The sequence below is a fragment of the Magnolia sinica genome, chromosome 7 (genome assembly GCF_029962835.1).
Source record: "Magnolia sinica isolate HGM2019 chromosome 7, MsV1, whole genome shotgun sequence".
Lineage (NCBI taxonomy): Eukaryota > Viridiplantae > Streptophyta > Magnoliopsida > Magnoliales > Magnoliaceae > Magnolia > Magnolia sinica.
In genome coordinates this window covers 3,151,834-3,174,748 of record NC_080579.1, presented here as the reverse complement: position 1 = coordinate 3,174,748, position 22,915 = coordinate 3,151,834, and the positions used below count along the sequence as shown (strand labels likewise).

Here is a 22,915-nt window from a genome sequence, read left to right as displayed (position 1 = left end):
ACGAGATGACTCGACTCGTCCAACTTGTTCAAACCCGACTCAATCTGAACTAAGTTGGCTTTGACCAATCCAAACACAAACTGATTCAAGGCCGAGTTACATAATAACTCGACAGGAAACTCGATTCGATTAGACTCGACTCGGATTCAAATATATATATATATATATTGACCCAAAAAGGAGTCAAAGCTGCGGATAAAAACCGTAGCTAATAATTTATTGATATGGCTATAGTTCGTAGCTATTGGTGTAGCAAGGTCGAAAGCATATAGCTACGGATTAAATTCGTAGCAATATTGAGCTACGAATATAAACCGTAGCTATACTCTCTGAAGATATATCCGCCGCGACTGGCAAGGCAATGTACGTAGAGCTACGAATAATATCCGTAGCTACAATTTGAATTAATGCCTAGGTCGAATATAAGGTTAAAAGTAGCTACGGTTTTTAAACAAGAGCTACGGCTAATATTCGTAGCTATAAAATAAAAACGATGGTTTCTGTTACCATTGCAAGAACCTGCTGTGATTGATCAACTCATTTAAACTAATACAATTAATGCTGATAGGAATCGTACATAAAATGCCAGGAAAGAAAACGATACATTCATATTACAAATAGCAATCAAATCATACAATGCATCCTACATTCACATTTCTAATACCGCTGCTTTCAATGCCTAGCCTTGAGTAAGCATCCGAAGCTTTCTTCTACATTTACATTTCCAAAACAGCTGATATTTTCTTCCCTTTCAATGCAAAATCTGAGATGCAACTTAAATGTCATAAATTGTGTGTGTGTGTGTGTGTGTGTGTGTGTGTGTGTGTGTGTGTGTATTCCCATTTCCCTTCATTACTCAAGTGATTCTTAAAAAATGGTGATGTGAAAACCAACACTCTTAAAACTTAAGGATCTGCATAAATGGTCCCAAATGCAACAACAGATCAGATCGTTAGGACCTTCTAATCTTGAAGACCTTGGGGCATCCCTCGTTCATGATCATGGTCTAAAAATCAGTTTTGCCATATCATATCGTTCACCACTGATATGGGGTCATATCCCCCCATATCACCCTGTATCAGGCTACTCCAGGCCAATACAACTGTAGCATTTATGAAGAATACTGCTATGTATCAGGCAATAAGTACTGGTTTTGGACAATACTTTTGCTTGTTCATGATTAGTCGCATCAAGTTGTCAGCACTCATGGCTCAGATTCTCCATTGAAATCATGATCATGGTCTAAACAAACCCAGATGAAAATATGTGGCATATAACAAAAATCCAATTCACTAATTAAAAAATAACACCAGATTCTCCATTGAAATCATAATTTTCTATATTTGTATTGACAGAGGAGGCACAAGAAATCAATCATTTGAAGCAGTTTATGTTCAAAATCTATGGTGTACATCCAAATACCTGTTTTGGGCATGTTGAGCAGGAAATGTCGGCATAAAATCTTTTGATTTAGGCACAGAGACCTCACTAAACCACTCATGGTTCAGAGCAGCTTTTGCTGTCATTCGCTGCATTGAAAAGTTTAAAAAAATAATAATAAATGAACAAAAACAAAAAGAAGCACTCATCCTCAATTACATATGCAAATGAACAAGACCCCATGCTTTTAAAAAATCTAATGTGACTTTCAATTACATATGCTGTTTTTCAGATTCAATATGTTGTTAGAAAACCATTTTTCCTTAAATAGATGACACCCAAGTGTGCAATGCTTAGATCAGGGGTTTGAACCTCACTTACCTACTGTATGAGAAAAGGAGTTAATTTCCGTATTTTTGTTAGATATAAGGACATTCAAACATTTGTATATTATTTTATAGAGACGGCTTCCCAGCCAGCCTGGTTTCTTAACTTCTTTTGGGAGCTTCAACCTCCTCATTCATGGTTGTGCATAGCACAAATTCTAATATTCTCTGTCTTAGCATGCCAACATGCAACATTTGCATGAATGTCAACATAATAGACAAAATGTTACACATATATTAATGAACAGATGAATAAAAGCAAAAGTTTAGCATTTGCATTTGTGGTTTTTTAACTTAAAAGTTGATACGGGTTTACGTCTATCAAAGATGAATAGATAGAAATAGCACACAAAAAAAAAAGAAAAAAATCTCTCATAGGAAATATCATGTTACCAAACTTATTGCACTGTAACAACTGAATTATAGTGCTCTCCGAGCCCAAATGCATGTCAGTGATAAGATAACATGATGCTCGGGTTAGAGGAGCTGCTTCCGCTTTCAGACTTGTACTCCTTCCCCATCACCTCATCAGGGAAGGACCCTGAGAATATCACGATATGTTTCCTCAAGCAATGAGTTAGAGCACCTAGTTCAAGTTGCCCTCCCCAAGCTGCTGTCGACTCCACTTCACTACAGTACTTATCAAATATTTCCAATAGCGAACCATCGGGATCTACTTCTATCTTATTCTCTGACAGGAAAAATGGGAGGAAATCGGATGCATGTTCTCTCATATAAGCTGCAGCCATTTCTCAGAGCTTTTGATAACTGTATGGAGACATGGTTCCTGATTGATGTGACAGTTGATCCTCGACGGCCCGGTACAGGCAGTGGCCATCCAGCTTGATTTCATTGACTGTCAGACCGAGGGGCCGGAGCTTTTTCTCCAACTCCTGGTTCAAGTGAAAGTACAAATTCAAACGCAAGTTCAGATGATGGAAACCAAGATACCTTCTGAATTTGCTCTAGTGCACCCCCTGTAATAAAAGTTTCTTTTCCACTGTCATCAACTGTTACTGCAGAAAGCTTAGCCAGTGTTACGCCTGCTGCAAATGGATGACCAGGATTGCCGCAAAATGGCATTTATAAGACCTCTACACAAGCTAACATGCTATGATGAATGAAATAAGACAGAACCATTACCTTTCAAGATCCTCATATCTAATATGGATATTGGTAATGGAGAGCTTCAGGTTCCCTATTAACGTGTTGATCAAAAAGCGCAGCCATGATGTATTCTTTAATAACAACAAGCACCAATTAAACAAGTGATTTAAAATCATGAACTATAAATCAGAATAAACACAAAAAGGACTGAATCATATCACAATGCATCAACTGCAAAAAGCTGAATTGATTAAACATGGCCCACGTTTTTCAAGGTAAGGAACTTTAAGTGGACACATGTTGTTTTATAAGAGCACTTTATGGTGGGCTTCTTGTATAAATGGGTTACGGGCATGTTTGGATGATGGACTAACACAGCAATGTGATGTAAAACTCACATCATTACATATTGTCTTTGATTGGATATTGCAGAATGTCAAAGCACGGTAATCCTTCTGAATCACAGCATTACATAGATTGGTGGACGTGTGTTGATGTGACATTGTTTCGTAAGCTCCACCATGATGTATGGGTCATATCCATGCTGTTCATCCCTCGGTCAAGTGCATGGAATAATCTCACAAGAGAGTTTAACAAAACATTAATATGCATGGAAAAAGAAGCCAGCAAATATACAGATCCTATTGCCAGTGAAATGTAATTTGAGATTTACTGAGTAATACTTACAAGTTATGGTTGCTACCTCGGACCCAAGAGGGTATGACCCCAGTCAGCATGTTGCTAGTAAGATACCTACATTAAAAAAATAATTTCATGAGACAGATTTCTAATTTGTGACAAAAATATCACCGAAGCATCATTGAGGGTCCAAAAATTACAGAAGGATTGTCCATTTTCCTGAAGTATCTAGCAAGAGAATCAGTGAAATTTTGGTAATGAATGTCTACTTTCTTACATATAATCTAGCGCTGAGAGTCTTGAAAAGCTGCTTGGAATTTCTCCTGTCAAATTGTTAAAGGAAAGGTCTCTGCAAGAGAAAATTATCGTCAGAAAAAAACTGGGGATGATTCTCTCTGAAATGAATTTGTAAGTTACATGTATACAATGCGTGTTCTCATCCATAGCAGGCCACGAGATTGAAGAGTGTAGTATATTGTAAAGAACATGGAATGCACAAAAGGATTTTCCTTGTCTGGTAGCATGATGGATTAGCCAGTACATGGCAAAATAAACATAGAAATGAAAGGGAAAGGCCAAATCACCATGAATTTGGCGTTGAATCACTTCAGTTTTGCACTTCCCTTCCTGATTTAACTTCTTTCTGGGGTTTTTATTTAGTCATCATGGTTTCACAACTTAAGTATGCAGCTAATAAATTCCATCTATAGTTTTAACAGCCTTTTTGTTGATGGTCCAGGAAGGAATATGTTAGAATTCTACCAGAGATGCAGTAGTAGATTTTAGCAAGAGGAAACTATACGAACTTGTAAAAAACAACACCCATAGGCTCAGGGGAAACTTCCTTCCATACAGACCATTTCCCACCCCAGATATAAAAAGCCCAAATGTGATTTCCTGCAACTAACATTGTCCATGAGCACAGATAGAAAATCAGATTGGCAGAAAGTTACTTGGATCCCATCGAGCAACTCTTGTAGAGATTCATTTAATGCTCCTAGCTCAGCAGAATTAGTGCCTGAAAAGATTGAAACATGTCAAACTTGTACTATCAAGAGAATATCCCGTGAGAGAACTGTAGGAGAAAACATGTAGAAGGGGATTACTAGGCTTTATGTCATTTCTGTCAAGGTCCATAAGGCTCAACTCATTGTCATTAGCATCATCAGCAGTGGCACCGCTTTTACTAGAATTAGCAGGTGGAACAAGTGCAGGAACATCAAAGCACATGAACTGTGCAAAAAATGAACTCTGCAATTAAGTGGTGAAGGCAGTTAACAATCCCATACCCTACAAGGGTCTTAGTAAAAGCATAAGAATAGAGAAGCAACGCAGAATAACCTCATCCACAAGAAGAGGAATGAATATTGTAAGCATCTTCGAGTATGCTTCAGAAACTGTAGAAGTGTCTGCGCTGTTCGCAGCCGGATTAGAAGCTGCAGAAGCTTCAAGCCAGCCTGTTGGATTTCTTGATGCTTTGGTACTGGCACGAAGTTCATTCACAAACTCACGAGCCTGTCAATGATAGGGAAAATATAAAAAATCTAGTACCCACACTTCCACAACAAACAAACCTACTGTTACTGTCAGCCATCCCAATTCTGAAACATTAAAGTAGGCCATCACGCCCCATTGCAAGCTTTATACAAGCATAAACAAATGGAATGACGAAATATCAAATAAAGTGATCAGTATAATGACCTCATGAATAAAGCATGTAGACGGAGATGGGAATATTAGCTTATCAAGATGATGAAATCAAATACAGTTCTGACCTCTCGATGAAGAAGCAAATTAAGGGAATGACAATAAGCTTTCCTCAAAGGGCCCATGCAATTCTTATCAAGACTCTGAAATTTTATAGTAACGAGGAAAAATGAGAAATGATTAGAGAAAGTGGAGAAGTAAAATCTTCTGTTAATGTTTATGCATTCCAGAAGAGTTCAGACCTTCAAATGCTGTAGAAGGCGTGCATACGTCCTGCACTTGTACCGAAGATCAGCATGATCAGGCCTCTTCAACTGCCCTCGCTACAAAGATACAAGCAAACAAACTGCACTAAGATTTTATCGACTATGACAACTTCCATAAATTGTCAGGAATACGACAGCAGGAAACTCGGAGTATACCTGAGAAAAGTAGCTCTTGTCACTTATCATGAAATCCACCAGACTAGCAAAGTAACTTCTCAAGAATTCTGATGCTCGCCGAACAATGTAGATTTTAGTTTTTCAAGTTCAGCACGCTTCTCCTTAACCTGTATGGATTTCAGTATCCAAATCTCAAATCCAAGTTAATCACACGACAGAAGTGAGAATGTAAATATGACAGGATAGAGAGTGAGGGCCTGTTTAGATGCACACCAAATTCATAAATCTTACAGATTTTTAATTGCCAAATTCAAGAATTATGTAATTGATGTGTTTGGGTTGGCCTTAATTGATAAATCCACTAATCTCACAATTAGAGGAGGCATAAATCATGGATGTGGGAATTAACCAAAAAAAAAAAACTTAAAATTCCCCAATTGGTCTAATGGCTACTATCATTCAATCCAAGTCATGTTTGAGAGGTATAAGCAATCAAAGTGGACCCCACATGATGAAAAAGAATGAATAACAAGGGGGGAAAAAAACAACAAATATGCTAATTAATGAACTTCCAATTTCATGAAGATGTTCATGAATTGACTTGTTTCATGTATCCAAATAGGCCCTAATTCAGATATCTACAATCAGATTAAATAAAAATAAAAAGCCTGATGACCATCAAAAATTCTTTTGCAACCCCTGTGGATCAATCAGGAAAGCCTCGGCTGGTTCCTAATGATGCATTCAGCAACTCCTCAAGTTTCAGTGAATGTTGCCAGCCAACTTTTATATGTTAGAATACTGTATCAAGATAATTGCCGCATGAAAGCAGGAAAGTAGCACTTTCTAGGACAATATGATGCCAACCTCAATTAGAAATCTACAAGTGTATGGCTGGATATACACCAAGACATGATCTATTTTCATCCCTGCTTTTTTCTTCTTCTTCTTTTTTTTATCTTCTTCTTCTTTTTTGTTCAATTCCTATTCTACTTTATGGCCTTTGTCATAACCACGCAATGGCCCATACCCGAAATTTGTAAGCATACCCTACTTTAAGTTCACAATATCATGGGTTTTTGGCCAGAAAGTGGAGACTCAAAACTAATTAAAAGAGGCAGTACACATACAGCTCTCATGTTTGCATAGCAAGGATCCAGATTTGGCACTTCTAAAGCACGCAAAGCACCAGTTAACCATTCACAAGCTTCAACATTATTTAGCATGCGTGCCTCGTCAAATGAGCCTCCGGTTAAAGATGCTGCAAACTGCATTGAAGGGAATGTGGTTAGAAACTATATTAAAAGATGTATGTATTCTTTCTTTCTTTTTCTTTTTCTTTTAAAAAAAAAAAGAAATCGAATGAAGGGTGTGCCAGGCCTTTGCAGTGGTGGAACATAAGGGCGACATTCGAGGGCCCCAGTAGCAAGCTACCGTGGGGCCCTCTACCACAGGAAATTATTTAATATCATGTGGACAAATGGCCTACGTTTCAGATATTAAACTGATAAAAACAGATACTAAGCTCTTCATTCAAAAGTTATTCCATGAAGTGTGCATTGCCGCTGAAATCTCAAAGAATCATAAGTAGTTAAATTGCAATCAATGTACCATATTTTAAAGGAACATACCTCAGAAGGGACACGCAAACGTTCGAGAAGCTTTTCAAGCTCTTCCACGAGTGATTTATTATTTACAGACTGCATCTCCAGCTTATTATTATGGGATTCTATCTGGATACCACCAACAGATCAACTTAAAAGGGGCAAAATTTCAAACTAAAAGGTGGCATCTTAAAATCAGCATACAATTGATGAAAACTAGCTGCAGACAAAGGAAGAAAAAACTACGAATGAATGATAGAGAATCCAGTTCAATAACCAACTATAACTGGATAGCTTTTATGTTATTTCAATTGATCTGAAAGAATAACAAGTGACTAGAATCCCGTCACTAGCAAGGAATACAGCTTAGTGGATATAACTTAAATAGTTTTAATCAACAAACAAGAAAAGGAACAAAATATATTAATGGATAATCTAGAGCAGCGAATTATGGAGGTTTGAACCTTCATTTTTCTAACCATATGATTTCCAGAACAAAACGCATCAAAAAGCCTGAAAAAAGAAACCAAAAGGGTACAACATCTCAAACATTGTAGCCCATGGGAAACACAATTAGAAGAAGATATCAAACCTATGGAGAGAAGCTTCACGTGTGTTTCTTCGGATGGGAGCTTCACCGCAGAGACGGCAGAGATGCTGTGGAGAGGGAGGGAGGAGAATGGGAGAGATGGAGCAGAGATCGGGAGAGAGAGAGAGAGAGAGAGGATCAGGGAACGGAGAGTGACAGGGAGAGAGTTGAGGCCGTTTTGGGCGCGGCTCTGTTTTGAGCGCGCGCCCAAATTTCGGCGACCTTTCCTTGTGGGCCCGTCCTGACAGGGGCTCCGTAGGCCCACCATGATGTATTTGTTTTATCCATTCGGACCATTAGTTTTATTAAATTATTTTAGTTTATGATTGTAAAGATATATTGAAGGCCTCAATAGACCACACCATAGGAAAAAAATGTGATTTAATCTCCATGTTTCTTATTGTGTGGTCCAATTAAGCCTTTCATCTAGCTGATTTTTTATTTCATACTCTAAAGAAATATTTTCAAATAGATGGAACATATATTTTTTTTAGACCCCATAGAGCCCCTTATAACAATAGTATGTCAATTTTTTAGCTACGGATTAAAACCGTAGTAATTATTACTACGGTTTATATCAATAGCAAAACAAACTAATCGTGGTCTATACCCTTTGCTCTTTTTTGGGATAGTATGTATATATATATACACACCATAATTTTTAAACATCTCTAACCTTGACCCTACCCGCCACACTTGACCCCGATCCCAAACTCTCTCTCCCTCCCTCATCTTCCTCCTCTTCTAGGCGGGGCAGCCACCCACCACCATCGCCACCCTCCCCTCTCTCTCTCTCTCTCTCTCTCTCTCTCTCTCTCTCTCTCTCTCTCTCAATTTGATTCGATACCAACTTAACCTGACTCCGCACATTTTTACTAAGTCGGACTCGGTCTAAATTAGTCCAGCTCAGGACTCGAGTCGGGTCAAGCATGATAGACTTAGCACTAAGTTAGGTCGAGTTCGATTCAAGCTTATTTAAAAACTGGATTAAGTCCGATCAGTCCTAATTCGATCAGACTCGACTCAATGCCCAGCTCTACCTTCCATCCATTTTGAAAGCTCATTTTAAGGCATGATCCAAAAAATGAAACAGATTTATATCTTAAGCGGACCAAAAAAAAATAAAAAATGAAGTAGATCTAAATTTTAGGTGGACCATATCATAAGAAATAGTCGTGATTAAATCTTTACCATTAAAAATTCGTTTTTGATTTGAAAGTGCGCGTTTTTTTGTGAAACGGATAGATGCGACCCATACAGTGGGTCAGTTCACCTCAGATGGCCCGTTTCAATAAACATTGATAGGTTGTGCGCCCCATAATGACACCCGATCAAAAGTTACGATTAATTTACAGTCCACCTTCTTTTGTCCCAACCATACTAGGAACATACTTATGCCATGTTCTACATCAATAATTAATTTATATCATGGTGGGTTAGCGAGGTTTTATCATTAGGCATTGCCTTATCTACCTTTTTCTTTCATTCAGCCCACGTGGGTTATGAGTCTGCCTCTAGGCCCATGTCTTAACATGTTGGCAAAATGGATCTACAGGATAATTTCTCACAAACATTATGATCGGCTTCACGTAATTAGCTTTTACAATAGGAAGCTCATGTGAAAGTCGTCTCCGTCTTGCTTAAAGCTTAGCTCCCCTTTCACCAGATAGGTTGAGCAATCCAAACATCAGACTGGTGGCCCACACTACCAGAAACAGTTATATGAGGGACTCAGATTGTCCATGGAGTAACTCAGCACATTTTAAACTCCGTGGGAATCACCATGGATGTATGTGTCATATCCACACGCGTCCATCCGTTTTTCTAACTCATTTTAAGGCATGTGTTCAGAATTGAAGCATATCCAAAGTTTAAGTGGACCACACTATAGGTAAAGGGAAATAATGCCGTTCGTTGTTTGGGCCACCATAATGTTAATTTGCCATCCAATCCGTTCATCAGGCCACACCCGGGGACGCAGATTGCGTCCTACCCTAATTGGTCTGAGCAGGGCTCTGTGGGGCCCTCTGTGATGTAAGTATTTTATCCATTCCTTTCATCGCTTTTCTTATATCATTTCAAGATGTGTCACTAAAAATGAAGCAGTTACACAGCAGTAGACCACACCAAAGGAAGCTACAGTGATAATGACGCCCACTGGTGAAACCTTTCTAAGGGCCACTGTGATGTTATTTTTTACCATCCAACCTATTCGTAAGGTCATGTTGACTTAGATGAAGAGAAAAAAAAAAATCAGCTTGATCTGAAACTTCTCTAGCTCTTAAGAAGTTTTGAGTGGACATTTAATCCCCACTTTGTGGTCTAATTAATACTTATACCTGCCTATTTTTTGGCCTATACCTTAGAATGATACGAGAACAACGTTGAATAGCGTGGATAAAACACTTACATCATGGTGGGCCCCACGGAGCCCTGCATGCGGGGGTAGGACGCAATCCGCGTTCCACACCCGGATGAATAGAAAACACAAAAATCAACTTGAAAACGGTTATGACAGGCTTTCAATTCATTCAATTACTACTATTTCTTGACGGAAACGGATTGGCTACTCCCCTGCAATTAGCCAATAGCCGGTGGTCGGTGATTTTTGGTCCACACCATGATGTATGTATTTCATGAATGCCGACCATCTATTTTTTCAGATCATTTTATGGTAAGAGGCCAAAAAATGAGGTACATACCAATCTCAAGTGGACCACATTACAGGAAACAGTTTTGAATGAGCGTCAATCATTAAAAACCTTGTGGGGGCCATAAAAGCTTTGGATCAATCTGATATTTATTTTTCCCTTTTATATGGGCATGTGTGAGCTAATAAACAAATTGGATGTCAAATAAACAGTACAGTGGGCCTTAGGAGGATTTTAATGGTGGATATCCAATTACTAATATTTTCCTGGGCTCTGGTCCACCTAAGATTTATATACTTTCATTTTTGGGCTAGAGCTCTAAAATAGTCTTTAAAAATTGATGAACGGAATGTATGAAACACATACATCATGGTGGGGCTCACAGAGCACCGACCAATAACCACGGGGCCGGTGGCAGGTACTCCCAATCCATTTCCTTTCCTGATGTGCGGTCTACTTGAGTTTTGGATATACATGTGCCTTAAAAGTAGATGCAAAAACGGATGGACGGTGTGGATAATACACCTACATCGCTATAGGTCCCAACTGGGTTGTTGGGATCAAGGCCAAACAAGGGGGTGGGGTTACCTGATGGACGATATGGGTTTCATGTACGTTAAACCCTAAACCCTGAAACACCAGCCTTCCAACCCTTAACTCCCTTTCTTCTCCTCAAAACCTCAGAGAGAAGAACGAAGGATAGAGAAACCGCATTTCCATGAAATCTCCTCCCATCATTTATTAATTTTAAATATCGCTCTCTTTCTCTCTCTCTCTGCCTTGGTTTGATGGCGCTTTACCTCCTCTTCGAATCGGCGTCGGGTTTCTCTCTCTTCCACGCTCATGGCATGGACGAGATAGGCCAGAACACGGAAGCCGTCCGCAACTCGGTCCTCGACCTCACCCGATTCGGGAAAGTGGTGAAACTCGCCGCTTTCCAGCCCTTCTCCTCGGCTCTCGACGCTCTCAATCAATGCAATGCCGTCTCCGAAGGTGAGAATACCGGGGCTCTGAGCATTCCTCTCTCTCTCTCTCTCTCTCTCTCTATATATATATATATATATATATATGTTTTTTTTTTTTTCGCTTTTGATTGGTCGATATTTTAGTCCCCCTGAAGTGACTGAACTTTTGATGGTTGTTAATGGAGCTTTCCGATGCTTTGATGATGAATTTTCTAGGGTTTTACAGCTTAGCTGTCCTACTCCTTCTCTACTGATGATTTGGTGAAATGCGTGGAGTTAAGTCATGGCCTTCTAATTTCTTATGAGTTTCAGCATTTTGAAAAAAAAAAAGTTCGATAATCATTTTGGAATCGATCAATTTCAAATTTGGGAATGATATACTCAGATACCAGCTTCAATGGATGCGTGAGAGAGGATCCGTAATTTGTATAGTAGTCATTTGATTGCCTGTACAATTGTGAAGTGGTAAACACTTGTAGTGTTTGGATGGGGAAAAAACACTGTAAATTGTTCTTCCTTTTTCCCACTTTTTAAAATTTAAAATTTTCTTTTATTTCCTGCAGTAAATGAGAGATTCATATCAAAATTACAAGTGTTTGCATTCTAAAATTTTACATGCACAGGTAGAGTGCAATGTTTAATACAGACTCACCCTTGTGTGTGGGGTGCAGGACACGCAATCTGTCCATCATGTACGTCCCCTGATGTGAGCAGGTGGCCCACATCATGGATAATAGTTTGCATTTGGGCGCCCATCATTAAAAGCCTCCCAGATACTGTGCGCAAGGCATTCAATTTGTCCATCATGTTCGTTGAACTAGCCCAGCCCAATGGTGTATCTAATATCAAGCCCTCTTATGCAATTTGAAGATTTTGGTGGGATTTACCACTCCAAGCTCTATCTTGTGAGAATATTCAATTTGTGCTTGGTAGATTTTTATAAGTTAACCAAGTAAAAAAAATTTACCGATAAACACTTTACAACTTAAAGCCAAACCTGAAAGAAGTAATTTACCTAATGAACTCTTTTTTAAATTTATTTTAAAGATGATACTTTATTAGGTAGAAGCTGAAAAGAGAAACAAAAACTACAAACTGAAAGGAAGAAAAGAGAAAAAACAAAAAACCGGAAACAAACCTAAGAGAAACTACGAAAAGCCTAAGCTATAAAAAGTATAGAACCTAAACAGGCAGCCCCTTCAAGGTGCCCAGTCCCTGAATAGCTGAACCACTCTGTTAAAGACCCCAACACTTGCAATACTCTTGTTACGAAAACATCTCTCATTTTGTTCTCCCCAAATCGACCGCAAGACCCCTAATAGGGTGAAATTCTTTACTATAAAAAAATTGCCACTTCAAACTTTACAAGCATCTAAATGACCTTAAAGGAAACTGCTTGCAGACCTCACTTAGATACCTACCAGGGTAACTTTCTCTAGCGTAAAGGAAATGACTTAATGTGCATGAAGTGCACCTTATCCATTAGGCGCATCACCCCTTGTTTAGCCTTGGTCCAAAAAATTAGGCTGATACAACATTCAGGTGGCCTGCCCCTTGAAACTGTATGTAGAACTTCAAAATTCATGTGGTATGCCCCACCTGAGTTTTGGAATCCTGTGATTGCTGGGTAAATGTTTCATCCTCATGAGGCATATCAAATTAGTAGATTGGATGGCATATAAACACTTTGTTGGGCCCTACAGAAAACTAATGTTGGGCACCTCATGCCAACTTTTTCCTAGGGTGTGGCTTACCTAAAGTTCTGGACGGTCATGAGTTTTGGGTTCCAATGTGAGCATGAGGCAGCGTATCTGATGGACGGGGTGGATCTCATGAAAGTTCCACCCACGTGGCTCTTGGTGCACATGGTATGCTAACGCGGTTCTAAGGTAAAAGGAAACAGAACAGCTGATGTCATGCCTGTAGGCCCTGCCGTATGTTGCTGATAATGGGACATATATGGAATGATAAACATATCCTCCCCCCCCCCCCCCAAAAAAAAAAATAAAAAATAAATAAATAAATAAATAATCTGGTGCCTTAATATATATTTGTTATCTGTTGATTTAATTGAAATGTAGATGAAAGTATCTTGTGAAGCTCACTGATTGGATTTGTATAATGTCTTTCAAGAGTTTCAATGATATTCATAGGTGATAAATGTTTTTTGGAGCTTAAATTCACACAGATGTCATGGATTCCTAAATCTCTTGGAGTTGCAGGGCTTTTGACAGATGAATTGAGGAACTTTTTAGAGCTGAATCTTCCTAAAATTAAGGAAAGAAGCCCAAGTTCAGTCTGGGTGTGGTAGAGCCAAAAATTGGGTCGCAGATATCTGAATCAACCAAGATTCCTTGCCAAAGTAATGAATTTGTCATGGAAATCCTTCGTGGTGTACGCTTACATTTCGAGAAGTTTATCAAGGACCTTAAGGTTTGCAATTTTGCATCTGAGTTCTGTATATGGAATTGTCCTTGTTTTCTTTCTACAATAACAGTCAGTTTGTTTCTTTTTCCTGTCTGTTATAGCAAGCAGACTTAGAAAAGGCTCAACTGGGTTTGGGGCATAGCTATAGTCGAGCAAAGGTCAAGTTCAATGTTAATCGAGTTGACAATATGGTTATTCAGGCCATTTTCCTTCTTGATACTCTAGACAAAGATATCAATTCCTTCTCCATGAGAGTCAGGTTTGTTGGCATTCAATGTATATTTTTTGAAAGCATAATTTAGATTCCTTTTCTTATTTGGAAACCGCTTGCTACGTTGTGCTGAGTACCTACCATGGTTACTTTGTCTATTGTTGGGGAAACGATTTAACATGCATGAAATCCATGTCCTCCATTAGGTACCTTGTTTGGCCCTGATCCCAAAAATCAGGCTGATTCAACACAGGGGGGCCACCCCAAAATAATTATACCTAAAACCTCCAAATTGACTTGCTATGGCCCACCTGAGTTCGTGGTGCCCATGTAGAAGCTGTTTACCCTGTTGTCAAACTTTAGTTGAGATGGTGTTGGTTATGCTTAGTGATCCAGATCCAGGGTCCCTGCCAGACACTAGCATCTTCCAAACCCACAACTGGGTCATCAGAATATAAGGGGTCATTTGGCAACCTGGATTTGGGTTTCAAATCCAAAAGACCTCATCCTTATGTTTGACAGCCCCTTTTCTCCCTGGAATTTTAGATTTCAAGCCACTTTGGGTTGCAAAATCCATAGATTCCAACTCTAACCCAAGGGTTAAAATTTTCAAACTGTTCCTTTTTGGTGTGGCCCACTTGCCTATTGGAATGGCCTCATTTTTAGTGTAGCCCACCAAATACAATTTCTGAATTTTAGAGGATTGAAAATCCAGGTTGCCAAGCATGACTGACAGAATCCAGACGCAGGGATTTCAATTCCTGTATTTGGATTCTCATCCTAGCTGCCAAATGACCCTCAATGGTCCTGGTCAGGATGGAAGGTTAAGGTGGACCGCAACCTTGTGCACCAGAACATTTTATTTATTGCTGTATTATATACTGCTGGAAAAAGAAAAAGAAAAAAAAAACTGTAATTGAAGCTTTCTTTGATTTTTGTACCTTTCTGCAGAGAATGGTACTCTTGGCACTTCCCTGAGCTTGTAAAGATTGTCAATGATAACTATCTCTATGCCAAAGTTGCAAAATTTGTGGTGAACAAGTCAGAGTTGACCGAGGACAAGATTCCAGGGTTAGCAGACATACTTGGTGATGAGGATAAAGCGAAGGAGATTGTTGAAGTGGCTAAAGCATCCATGGGTAAAGCTCATGAAATTAATTTGTTTTGCTAGTTGTCTGATGTTCTATTCATAATTTTATGCTGCTTTTTCAGTACAGGATTTGTCTCCAATCGGCTTGATTAACGTTCAGCTATTTGCACAGAGGGTAATGGACCTCTCTGAATACAGGAAGAAGCTCTATGAATATCTTGTTACAAATATGAATGACATTGCACTGAATTTGGCTTCTCTGATTGGTGAAGTTGTTGGCGCCCTTTTGATTTCTCATGCTGGTAGTCTTACAAATTTAGCGAAGTGCCCCGCTTCTACTCTTCAGATCCTCGGTGCAGAAAAGGCACTTTTCAGGTGCATCTTCCGCATCTACTTCTGCTCAGTCAGCTTCTTCCCGTCTGGCTCTTAGCCGATTTTGCCTCTTCTATAGCTCCTTGCAGCCAGTCCGCCCGAGTTTTCCATTTATCAGCTTTTCAGGGTAGTTTTTTCCCTGTTCTCTATGGGCTGGCTGTAGTTTTACCTGCTCTTTTGCACTTCTTTCTTAGGCTATACGATAGGTAGGGCCCGTTCCTTTTTGTGGTGCCCACCTGAAATTCTATATGTACATCTCCTGTCCATATTTTCAATGGAATTTAATTATTTATTTATTTAAGTTCTTTCTAGGAAAATTTTCTCTTCTAAAAGGGTCCATTTGGGTAAGGGATCCTACAAAATCGGGATTAACCTAAATCCTGATTTTGGTTGTCTCATGCCTTCCAAGTTGGATTAGTATGCGTGAAACCAGTGCTGTCCTCCTTAATTGCAACTATTTGAAGTTCTAATGGTCAATAATTGTGACCAAGTAGGGAAATTGTACTAGGACTAATGGATAATATGAATCTAAAGAGGAGGGTATGGAGCTCATCAAAATTGTGACTAAGCCATAATACTGATATCCCCCATCCAAAGGGGCCCAAAAGCACAAGGAACTGAAAATAGAGTTTTATTTTTATTTTTATAATTCCAATTTGTGCAGTTCAACTATTTTACAAAATCATAGCTAGCAGAAATTAATTAGCAAAGTCATGGTCAGTTTTTCTATTATGTCGGACATGTTTGTGTTCAAAGCTGTGTAGTGGCTAATAGGCTCATTCTCAAAACCATTTCTTGGAAAGCTTGGGTTTTGCTAATTTAGTTAAACCCATTCAAAACGCAAATTTTATAATTTGCATTCCTATTTTATTTCTATGTGTTGATCTCTCTCTCTCTCTCTCTCTCTCTCTCTCTCTCAAAACCAGTACAGGTTCTATCAGTTTGTTGTTTAAATGAGATATTGTGAAATTTTCTTTCTAGCTACGTCAGAGTCAACAACTCCTTTTTTCCTTTCAATGAAATGCCTATTGTGAAAGCTCATAACCATTTTTATTATTTGAGTATTGATAAATTGAGTTCTTTAGCTGTGATTCATGAGTCATTATCTCATAGATATTGAGTCATTATCTCATTGATATTGTTTGTCTTTAGGGCATTGAAAACCCGAGGGAACACGCCAAAATATGGCCTTATATTTCATTCTTCTTTTATTGGCCGGGCATCTACACGGAACAAAGGTCGTTTAGCTCGTTACCTTGCAAACAAGTGTTCCATTGCATCCCGTATTGATTGTTTTGTTTCTCAGGTTAGATTTTTCCTCCGTTTAACTATTTTAACATGGGTCTTTTTGTATGCTACTTGTCTCCCTATCTGTTGGATTTGTGCTGGACTACTGTTAATATTGTATTCTTTGTGTAGAGATGAATACCACTGTTTTTGGGGAAAAGCTTCGTGAGCAGGTGGAGGAGAGGCTGGACTTCTATGACAAGGGTGTTGCCCCCCAGAAGAACTTGGATGTTATGAAAGCAGCTATTGATAGTGCATTAAACAAAGACTCGCAGGAGAAGCAAGGTAAGGGCCTTTTCCCACTGCCCACTGCCCACTGCTACCATACTTGTTTTATGTAGATCAAATTGTTGACTGCTACAATTTCCTCATATGCAGATCACCTGTATATCACTTGTATGCTGTACCATTCCAAACTTGCGTATTCAACTTTCGAATTAGCTAACTGATCTGAATTACCATTAGATGATCTTGTAACCAATTTCAAATTCATAATGCTCCACCAAATTAGGCATTCTTCATTACTTACAAATTTCTGTGCTTCAGAAAGTGTTGCAGCTATCAAATAACTATTTATCTTCTAAAAGTGTGCATTTTGCCAGTGCACTTCTAGGAATGTGTATTTTTTATATTGAACTTGATCCAGAGCCTTTGAAGGCATAGAGGTCACTACATCCTCATTTTTTACTATATGTTTCATACTTAGCCGACATCTAGACCATACATTCAGCTGGTCCTCAACCATATTGGTCCGATAGCTCACAAAGATGATATTAAGGGCCTGTTTGGGAGTGTGGATTTGAAACCCCCTGGATTCGGAACTCCTTGGATTTGAAATCCTCTTGTTGTGTTTGGCACCCTAGATTGAGAATCAACTTTAATCCAAAAGTATCTATTCATAGTATGTTTGCAGGGGTTGAATTTAATTATTAAATCAACTTTAATATCTCTAATTAGTAAAGTTATGTAATTTTTGACACAATGGTTGTAATAAGCCCGCTGAAATATATACTTTGCCAAAAAATGATGAAATTCCAAGTCTCGGATGGGCCACAAGCACAAGATCACTTCCGAGTGACTAACCAATGATTTTTAACTGTTGATTTACATGGACAATGTTTGGATGGTGCTGATCATCGTATTAAAGTAATTATAGTGATGCAATCGTTGATCTAATTATTTTGGGATATCATTAGTGGGCCATGTGTCCAATAGATTAATAGTATAGTGATACACATGTTACACATGCAACTATGGGAATGATTTTAGATGTAATCTAAAGTCTCACCTTGGATTTGAAACCCCCTGGATTGGAAACCCCCAGTTACTTTATGGTGCCAAACAACTCAGGGGATTTGAAATCCCCCCAAATCCATGGTGCCAAACGACCCCTAACAGTTTAGTTGGTGTACAAATGACACTAATAGGCAAAACTTAGCAATTAGTTCACAATAGTCAAGTGTATGTTTTGGCTGACTTACAATTAATGGCGGAGTCACAAGATTAACAGTCCACATCTCATTGGCATATTTCATGTGTACAGTATTTGATGTGGTGTTGTAACTCGTGTGCCTTTGGAGGCTACTTGGCTCCAACTAATTTCATCTTTACATGCTTCTAACTACTACTTCTTCTTCTTCTTCTTTTGAGAATATACAAGATTCATGTTTTGCATTGTGGTTCAACCCTAGAATATGTAGTGTCTTTTAGCCTTTCAGTTTGGACAATCCAGGTGTTTACGCCTAATCTGACTGTGTTGGATCTAGCGACTCAAATGATGTCACGTAGTAGGGAAATCTCAACAAGAGACAAACGAAAGATCTCTTCAGCTGCCTTATAGCTGAATGTGATAAGAATATGTAAAGTCTTGAGTTTGAAGGGTAAGTTCAACTAGCTACAACAATGCAACATGTGTCGTGTCGCGTATCCCGCTTACGTGGCAAAGCCATCTAATACGATAGTGGTCTCATGACCGAAGATGTGTATGGATTGAAACACAGTTGTGGTAAGTGATGAATTCAATTGATGCACCCTAACATCTCATGGAAGCCTTATGCCTGAAAACGCTCGAAGAGTGGAATAACAACCACACCAAGCTAACCGAGTTTCATAGTGCATTACACATTCGTGTGGAGAAATAGATAGCTATCACTAACACATGGCATGTCGAGTGTGACTCTCGTCCAGGTAACAGGAGCAGAATGTGCGTACAACTAGTGGCCAACCCACGACAAACGACTAGCATGCGTGGTGTTGTTTAGACTAGTTATTTTCACATTAGTAGATGTAAAGACTAAAGAGTGACTACGAAGATTTCTCTCCAACTACTGCCTCAAAATATAAATAAGAGAAAGATCGAAGAGCTCCAGGTCCTCGCCAACTCAACACAAGTCATATCTACATTGCAACGTTGCCTATCCTTTTATTTTATCAAATCTATAGCGCAACGCTGCCTATCCTTTTATTTTATCTCATCTTAGCTTATTTTAAACTAAGACAACCTGTCTATGTTACCATGCTGGACTGGCTTTATCATAGTAGTGTAATCCTGTCTATCTACACTACTATGCTTGGCCGACTTAGATTAGGAATAGTGTGATTCCCTTCCATCTACAACAAGTACTGGATTGTAAGGATGACCTTTTATTATTATTATTTTTTTAGTAGTATAATTCCCTTAGTCCATGCCCCAAACTAGAAGACTTAGATCTAGGGTCTCACCATCTATGCCATAGACGCCGGATCGCAAACAGATATTATTGTAAGTTTTTATTTTCATTTTTATTCAATACAATTGAGCTCCTTCTACTCTCACATTGCACGAATCGGATTATCTCTGCTATTACGATGAGAACAATTCCTTTTGGCTGAAAGGCAAAAAGAACTCATTAGAAGGATGAACCCTCCATTTTGCAAAATCGTCTAATTTCATTTACGAGAGGCTGAATGGATGGCCGAAGTGCTTCGATTCTTGATTATAGGCAACCGCTCACAGTCTCTCTGTCTATCTAGGTGTTTGGGGTCATAGGTTTTCTGTTCGGATCGAGCTGTAAAAGGTTCTGGCATGCTTGACACCATATACACATACCAACAACTGAATTTTGAACCAAACACAAGGCCAATAGATCAGGGGCTGGCTTTTGGTCTGATGCGCCCCACCATGTATTGACCATGACTCCAAATCCCTTAAAAAGTTTGGAAAGATCCTAACCAGCAAATTTGGCCTTCTTTAGATGGATGTGGACCTCTGCTCTTTAAAAGATCTTGGGGTTAGAGCGGCAACTCGGGCAATTCTGGGTCGGGTTGAGGGTCAAACCGAGCTCGACCTGACCTCAAGAGGACCTAGCCTGCAACCTGAACCAACCCAAAATCTAACTTGAGGTGCCCAATCCAAACCCAACCTAAATTCCTCCATGCTCAACCCTGACCCAACCCAACCCAAATCGACCCAAATGCATGTGATCATTCCCGACCTAGCCTAACCTGATTTGGATATGCTCAAACCATAACTCAACCTGAGGACCCTGACAAACAGACCCAGCCTGACTCTAACTCGGGCTGTGTCAACCAGGTGTGGGTCAATCCGAAACCAAGTTGCAGCCCTTATTAGGGTTGTCCAGTTAAGGAGCTGTTGCTTCCACAGTCTGTCTACTTTGGGGCTTATCAGAATTACATTTTAGATCACCGACCACGGAACTAGGGCACGGGGATGCTAGACACATCCTGAGGTAGAGGATCATACGAGTCTCCTGGTAATGGATTACTAACGAATACCATGTACTCACCACTTTCTGCAGCAGCATTTGCACATTTTGGAGGGTTTTTCTCACCTTGGTTTTTGTGTATCGAATTGTTCACCATTGATATGGGGTCATATTGCCCCTGTATCTGGCCAATACGGTTTGTATTGTTCATGGACGACACTGGTATGTCCAGAGATTACATACTGGTATCCGACAGTTTGTCAAACATTGGTTTTGACAAATAGTGCACTCCCTTTTGGTACAAAGATAAGTAACACCCTCCCTCATGTATTTTCCCGAATAATCCCTCCTAATTTCCATTTCAGGTATCGTCTGTCAGCAAAATGTGATTGAACAATGTCATAGCCGTTACAATTGACTGTTGACCAAGGAAAAAGACATTTTTATCCTCAAGTTGGGAGAGCGTAGGGTTAGGCCTTGGGGTTGGGAGGAAAGAGATGTTAGGGGTGGGGTTGGGGTTTTGTCGATTTGGGAGGGGTAATATTGTCATTTTCAAAAAAAAAAATTTGTTGCTTTCCAAAAATCTGCTAACCCAATCATGGTTAGTTTTTCCCATCCAAAAAATTAACGGCAACATGTATTTTGGCCACATTTGGAAAAATGCTTGAGGGTGGGTGCTATTTATCTTTGGGCTGAAATAGAGGGTGCTATATGTCAAAACCTTAATAAATTTAAAATTTAAAATTTAAAATAAAACACAAGACAGAAGTGAGGGTTCTCTTTTTAAATTTATGTGGACGTATGATCTGATGCAGATTTATGAAAAGCACGTATATCGTTGTTTGATTTGTTCTATATTTGTTATGAATGCTTGCAGATGGAGAAGAGACCCAAATGGATACAAATCACGAACCCACACAAGTTTCAGTAAAGAAAAGTAAGAAAAAGAAAGCCAAAAGTGAGGGTGTGGATGGTGTTCCAATGGCAGAGGATAAACTAGCCGAGACTGTGGATGGAGATGCTCTTGATGAGCGTGAAACCGAGAAGAAGAAGAAAAAGAAAGAGAAGCGCAAGTCAGTGGATGAGCCAGTTCCCAAAATTTCCAATGGCACGAATGGCTTGGATTATGAACAGAATGGGACTGCTAAAAAGAAGAAAAAGAACAAGGGTGAGGGTGATGGAAGTGAACTACATACCCCCAGTTAGGTGAAGAAGAAAAAGAAGTTGTCGAAGAGCAAGGACGATTGAATTTTATTTTCTTTTCTTTTTTGGTACCGAGTCTTCTTGAGTTTTGTTTATGTTGTGGGCCTCATTGACCAATGCTTACTCATGGGTCTCATTGTGCAATGCTTGCTCCTTGTTGTGGCCTCAGTTATGCCATATGCATTTTGCCGGAATCTAATGGAATTTTTATAATTTAGTCAATTGTTTATTTCTGTTTTGGTTGAGAATTGATCCTGTAGTTTCTTAGCTATGTGCTTTTGTCACATTAGTCACCAATCTTTTTACCATGGATGTAGGGGTCGTTTAGCAGTACTAGCATTCTTCAACTGCGTTTGTTAATGTAGATTTTTAATCTTGTAAAATCCAGAAATTGTTTGACAAGAGACCTTAAAAGAGGGGAGAGTAGTTATTACAGTTGGAGAGAACTAAAAATCCATGGATTTTACATACACCTTTTTTTCCCCTTCTAATTTAAAAGGGGCTCCTTTGGGGATCTTCAGTCTTGTATTTTGAGGGTTCTAAACATGATTTGGATTGAAAATCCTGGATTCTAATTCCTAACTGCCCAATATCCATGCTACCAAACGATCCTCTTTCTTGAAGGAGGGAAAAAAAAGGAAAGGGAAAAACTCACTTGGGGCTTGTTTGGATTTATAAAAAGCAGGGGAAAGTAAATAGTGTTTTTTAGGAAACTCATTTCTAGGAAACTGGCAAAGGAAACAACGCTTCCCTTAACTAATTTTTCACATGGTTTTTCTTAAAAGTTTGGACATTTTCAGTTTATTGTTTGGCAAGACAAACATTTTCTTATTTATTTATTCATTTTTCTGAAAGTTATAGTCACATGCACTTGAAGCTAAATTGTGGCATACGTGTCTGTCACGTGTGATATGCTTGAAGTTGTATAGTGGCACATTGTGCCTGTGTGCGCGCACATATGTAATCACATGTTTATGCATAGGATGCAAATTCCCAGTAACCCATCATTAGAGAGGTTGCTCGTAACTCCGACATGACCCAATTAAAAGGCACCATATTAGATCTTAGGCGGGCAGTGAAAAAGCACCATATGAAATGACAATATTATCATTTTCAATGTGAGGCCTGCATTTGACACATGCACGTGACTTTGTAATGATATTGTCCAAATACAACGACGAAGGAATCTGCTGAAAAGAATTTCAAGATT

At 39.1% G+C, this 22,915-nt stretch overlaps 1 protein-coding gene and 3 pseudogenes across 4 annotated transcripts; 1 reads left to right on the top strand and 3 right to left on the bottom strand.

The window, feature by feature from the left end:
- Window positions 1–2,019: 2,019 nt before the first annotated feature.
- Window positions 2,020–2,849, bottom strand: LOC131251883 (OVARIAN TUMOR DOMAIN-containing deubiquitinating enzyme 5-like; annotated as a pseudogene).
- On the bottom strand, window positions 2,020–7,574 carry LOC131250855 (exocyst complex component SEC3A-like). 4 transcript variants are annotated; one of them, XM_058251215.1, is made up of 13 exons: window positions 7,234–7,574; window positions 6,733–6,870; window positions 5,642–5,769; window positions 5,462–5,542; window positions 5,288–5,362; window positions 4,854–5,027; window positions 4,619–4,763; window positions 4,421–4,530; window positions 3,790–3,861; window positions 3,561–3,626; window positions 3,272–3,450; window positions 2,910–3,004; window positions 2,020–2,659 (listed from the first exon to the last, which is right to left on the bottom strand). In XM_058251215.1, the coding sequence occupies exons 3-9, from the start codon at window positions 5,669–5,671 to the stop codon at window positions 3,847–3,849; spliced, it is 630 nt and encodes a 209-aa protein (XP_058107198.1). In that variant the 5' UTR covers window positions 5,672–5,769; window positions 6,733–6,870; window positions 7,234–7,574; the 3' UTR covers window positions 2,020–2,659; window positions 2,910–3,004; window positions 3,272–3,450; window positions 3,561–3,626; window positions 3,790–3,846. The 4 variants fall into 4 exon arrangements, with proteins under 4 accessions (XP_058107198.1, XP_058107196.1, XP_058107199.1 ...); XM_058251213.1 differs by having other exon boundaries at window positions 3,272–3,626; window positions 4,319–4,530; XM_058251216.1 differs by having other exon boundaries at window positions 3,272–3,626; window positions 4,466–4,530; window positions 7,234–7,571.
- LOC131252292 (U2 spliceosomal RNA) lies at window positions 6,967–7,146 on the bottom strand (annotated as a pseudogene).
- A 3,493-nt stretch (window positions 7,575–11,067) lies between the features above and the next one.
- LOC131250854 (nucleolar protein 56-like) lies at window positions 11,068–21,947 on the top strand (annotated as a pseudogene).
- Window positions 21,948–22,915: the final 968 nt, after the last annotated feature.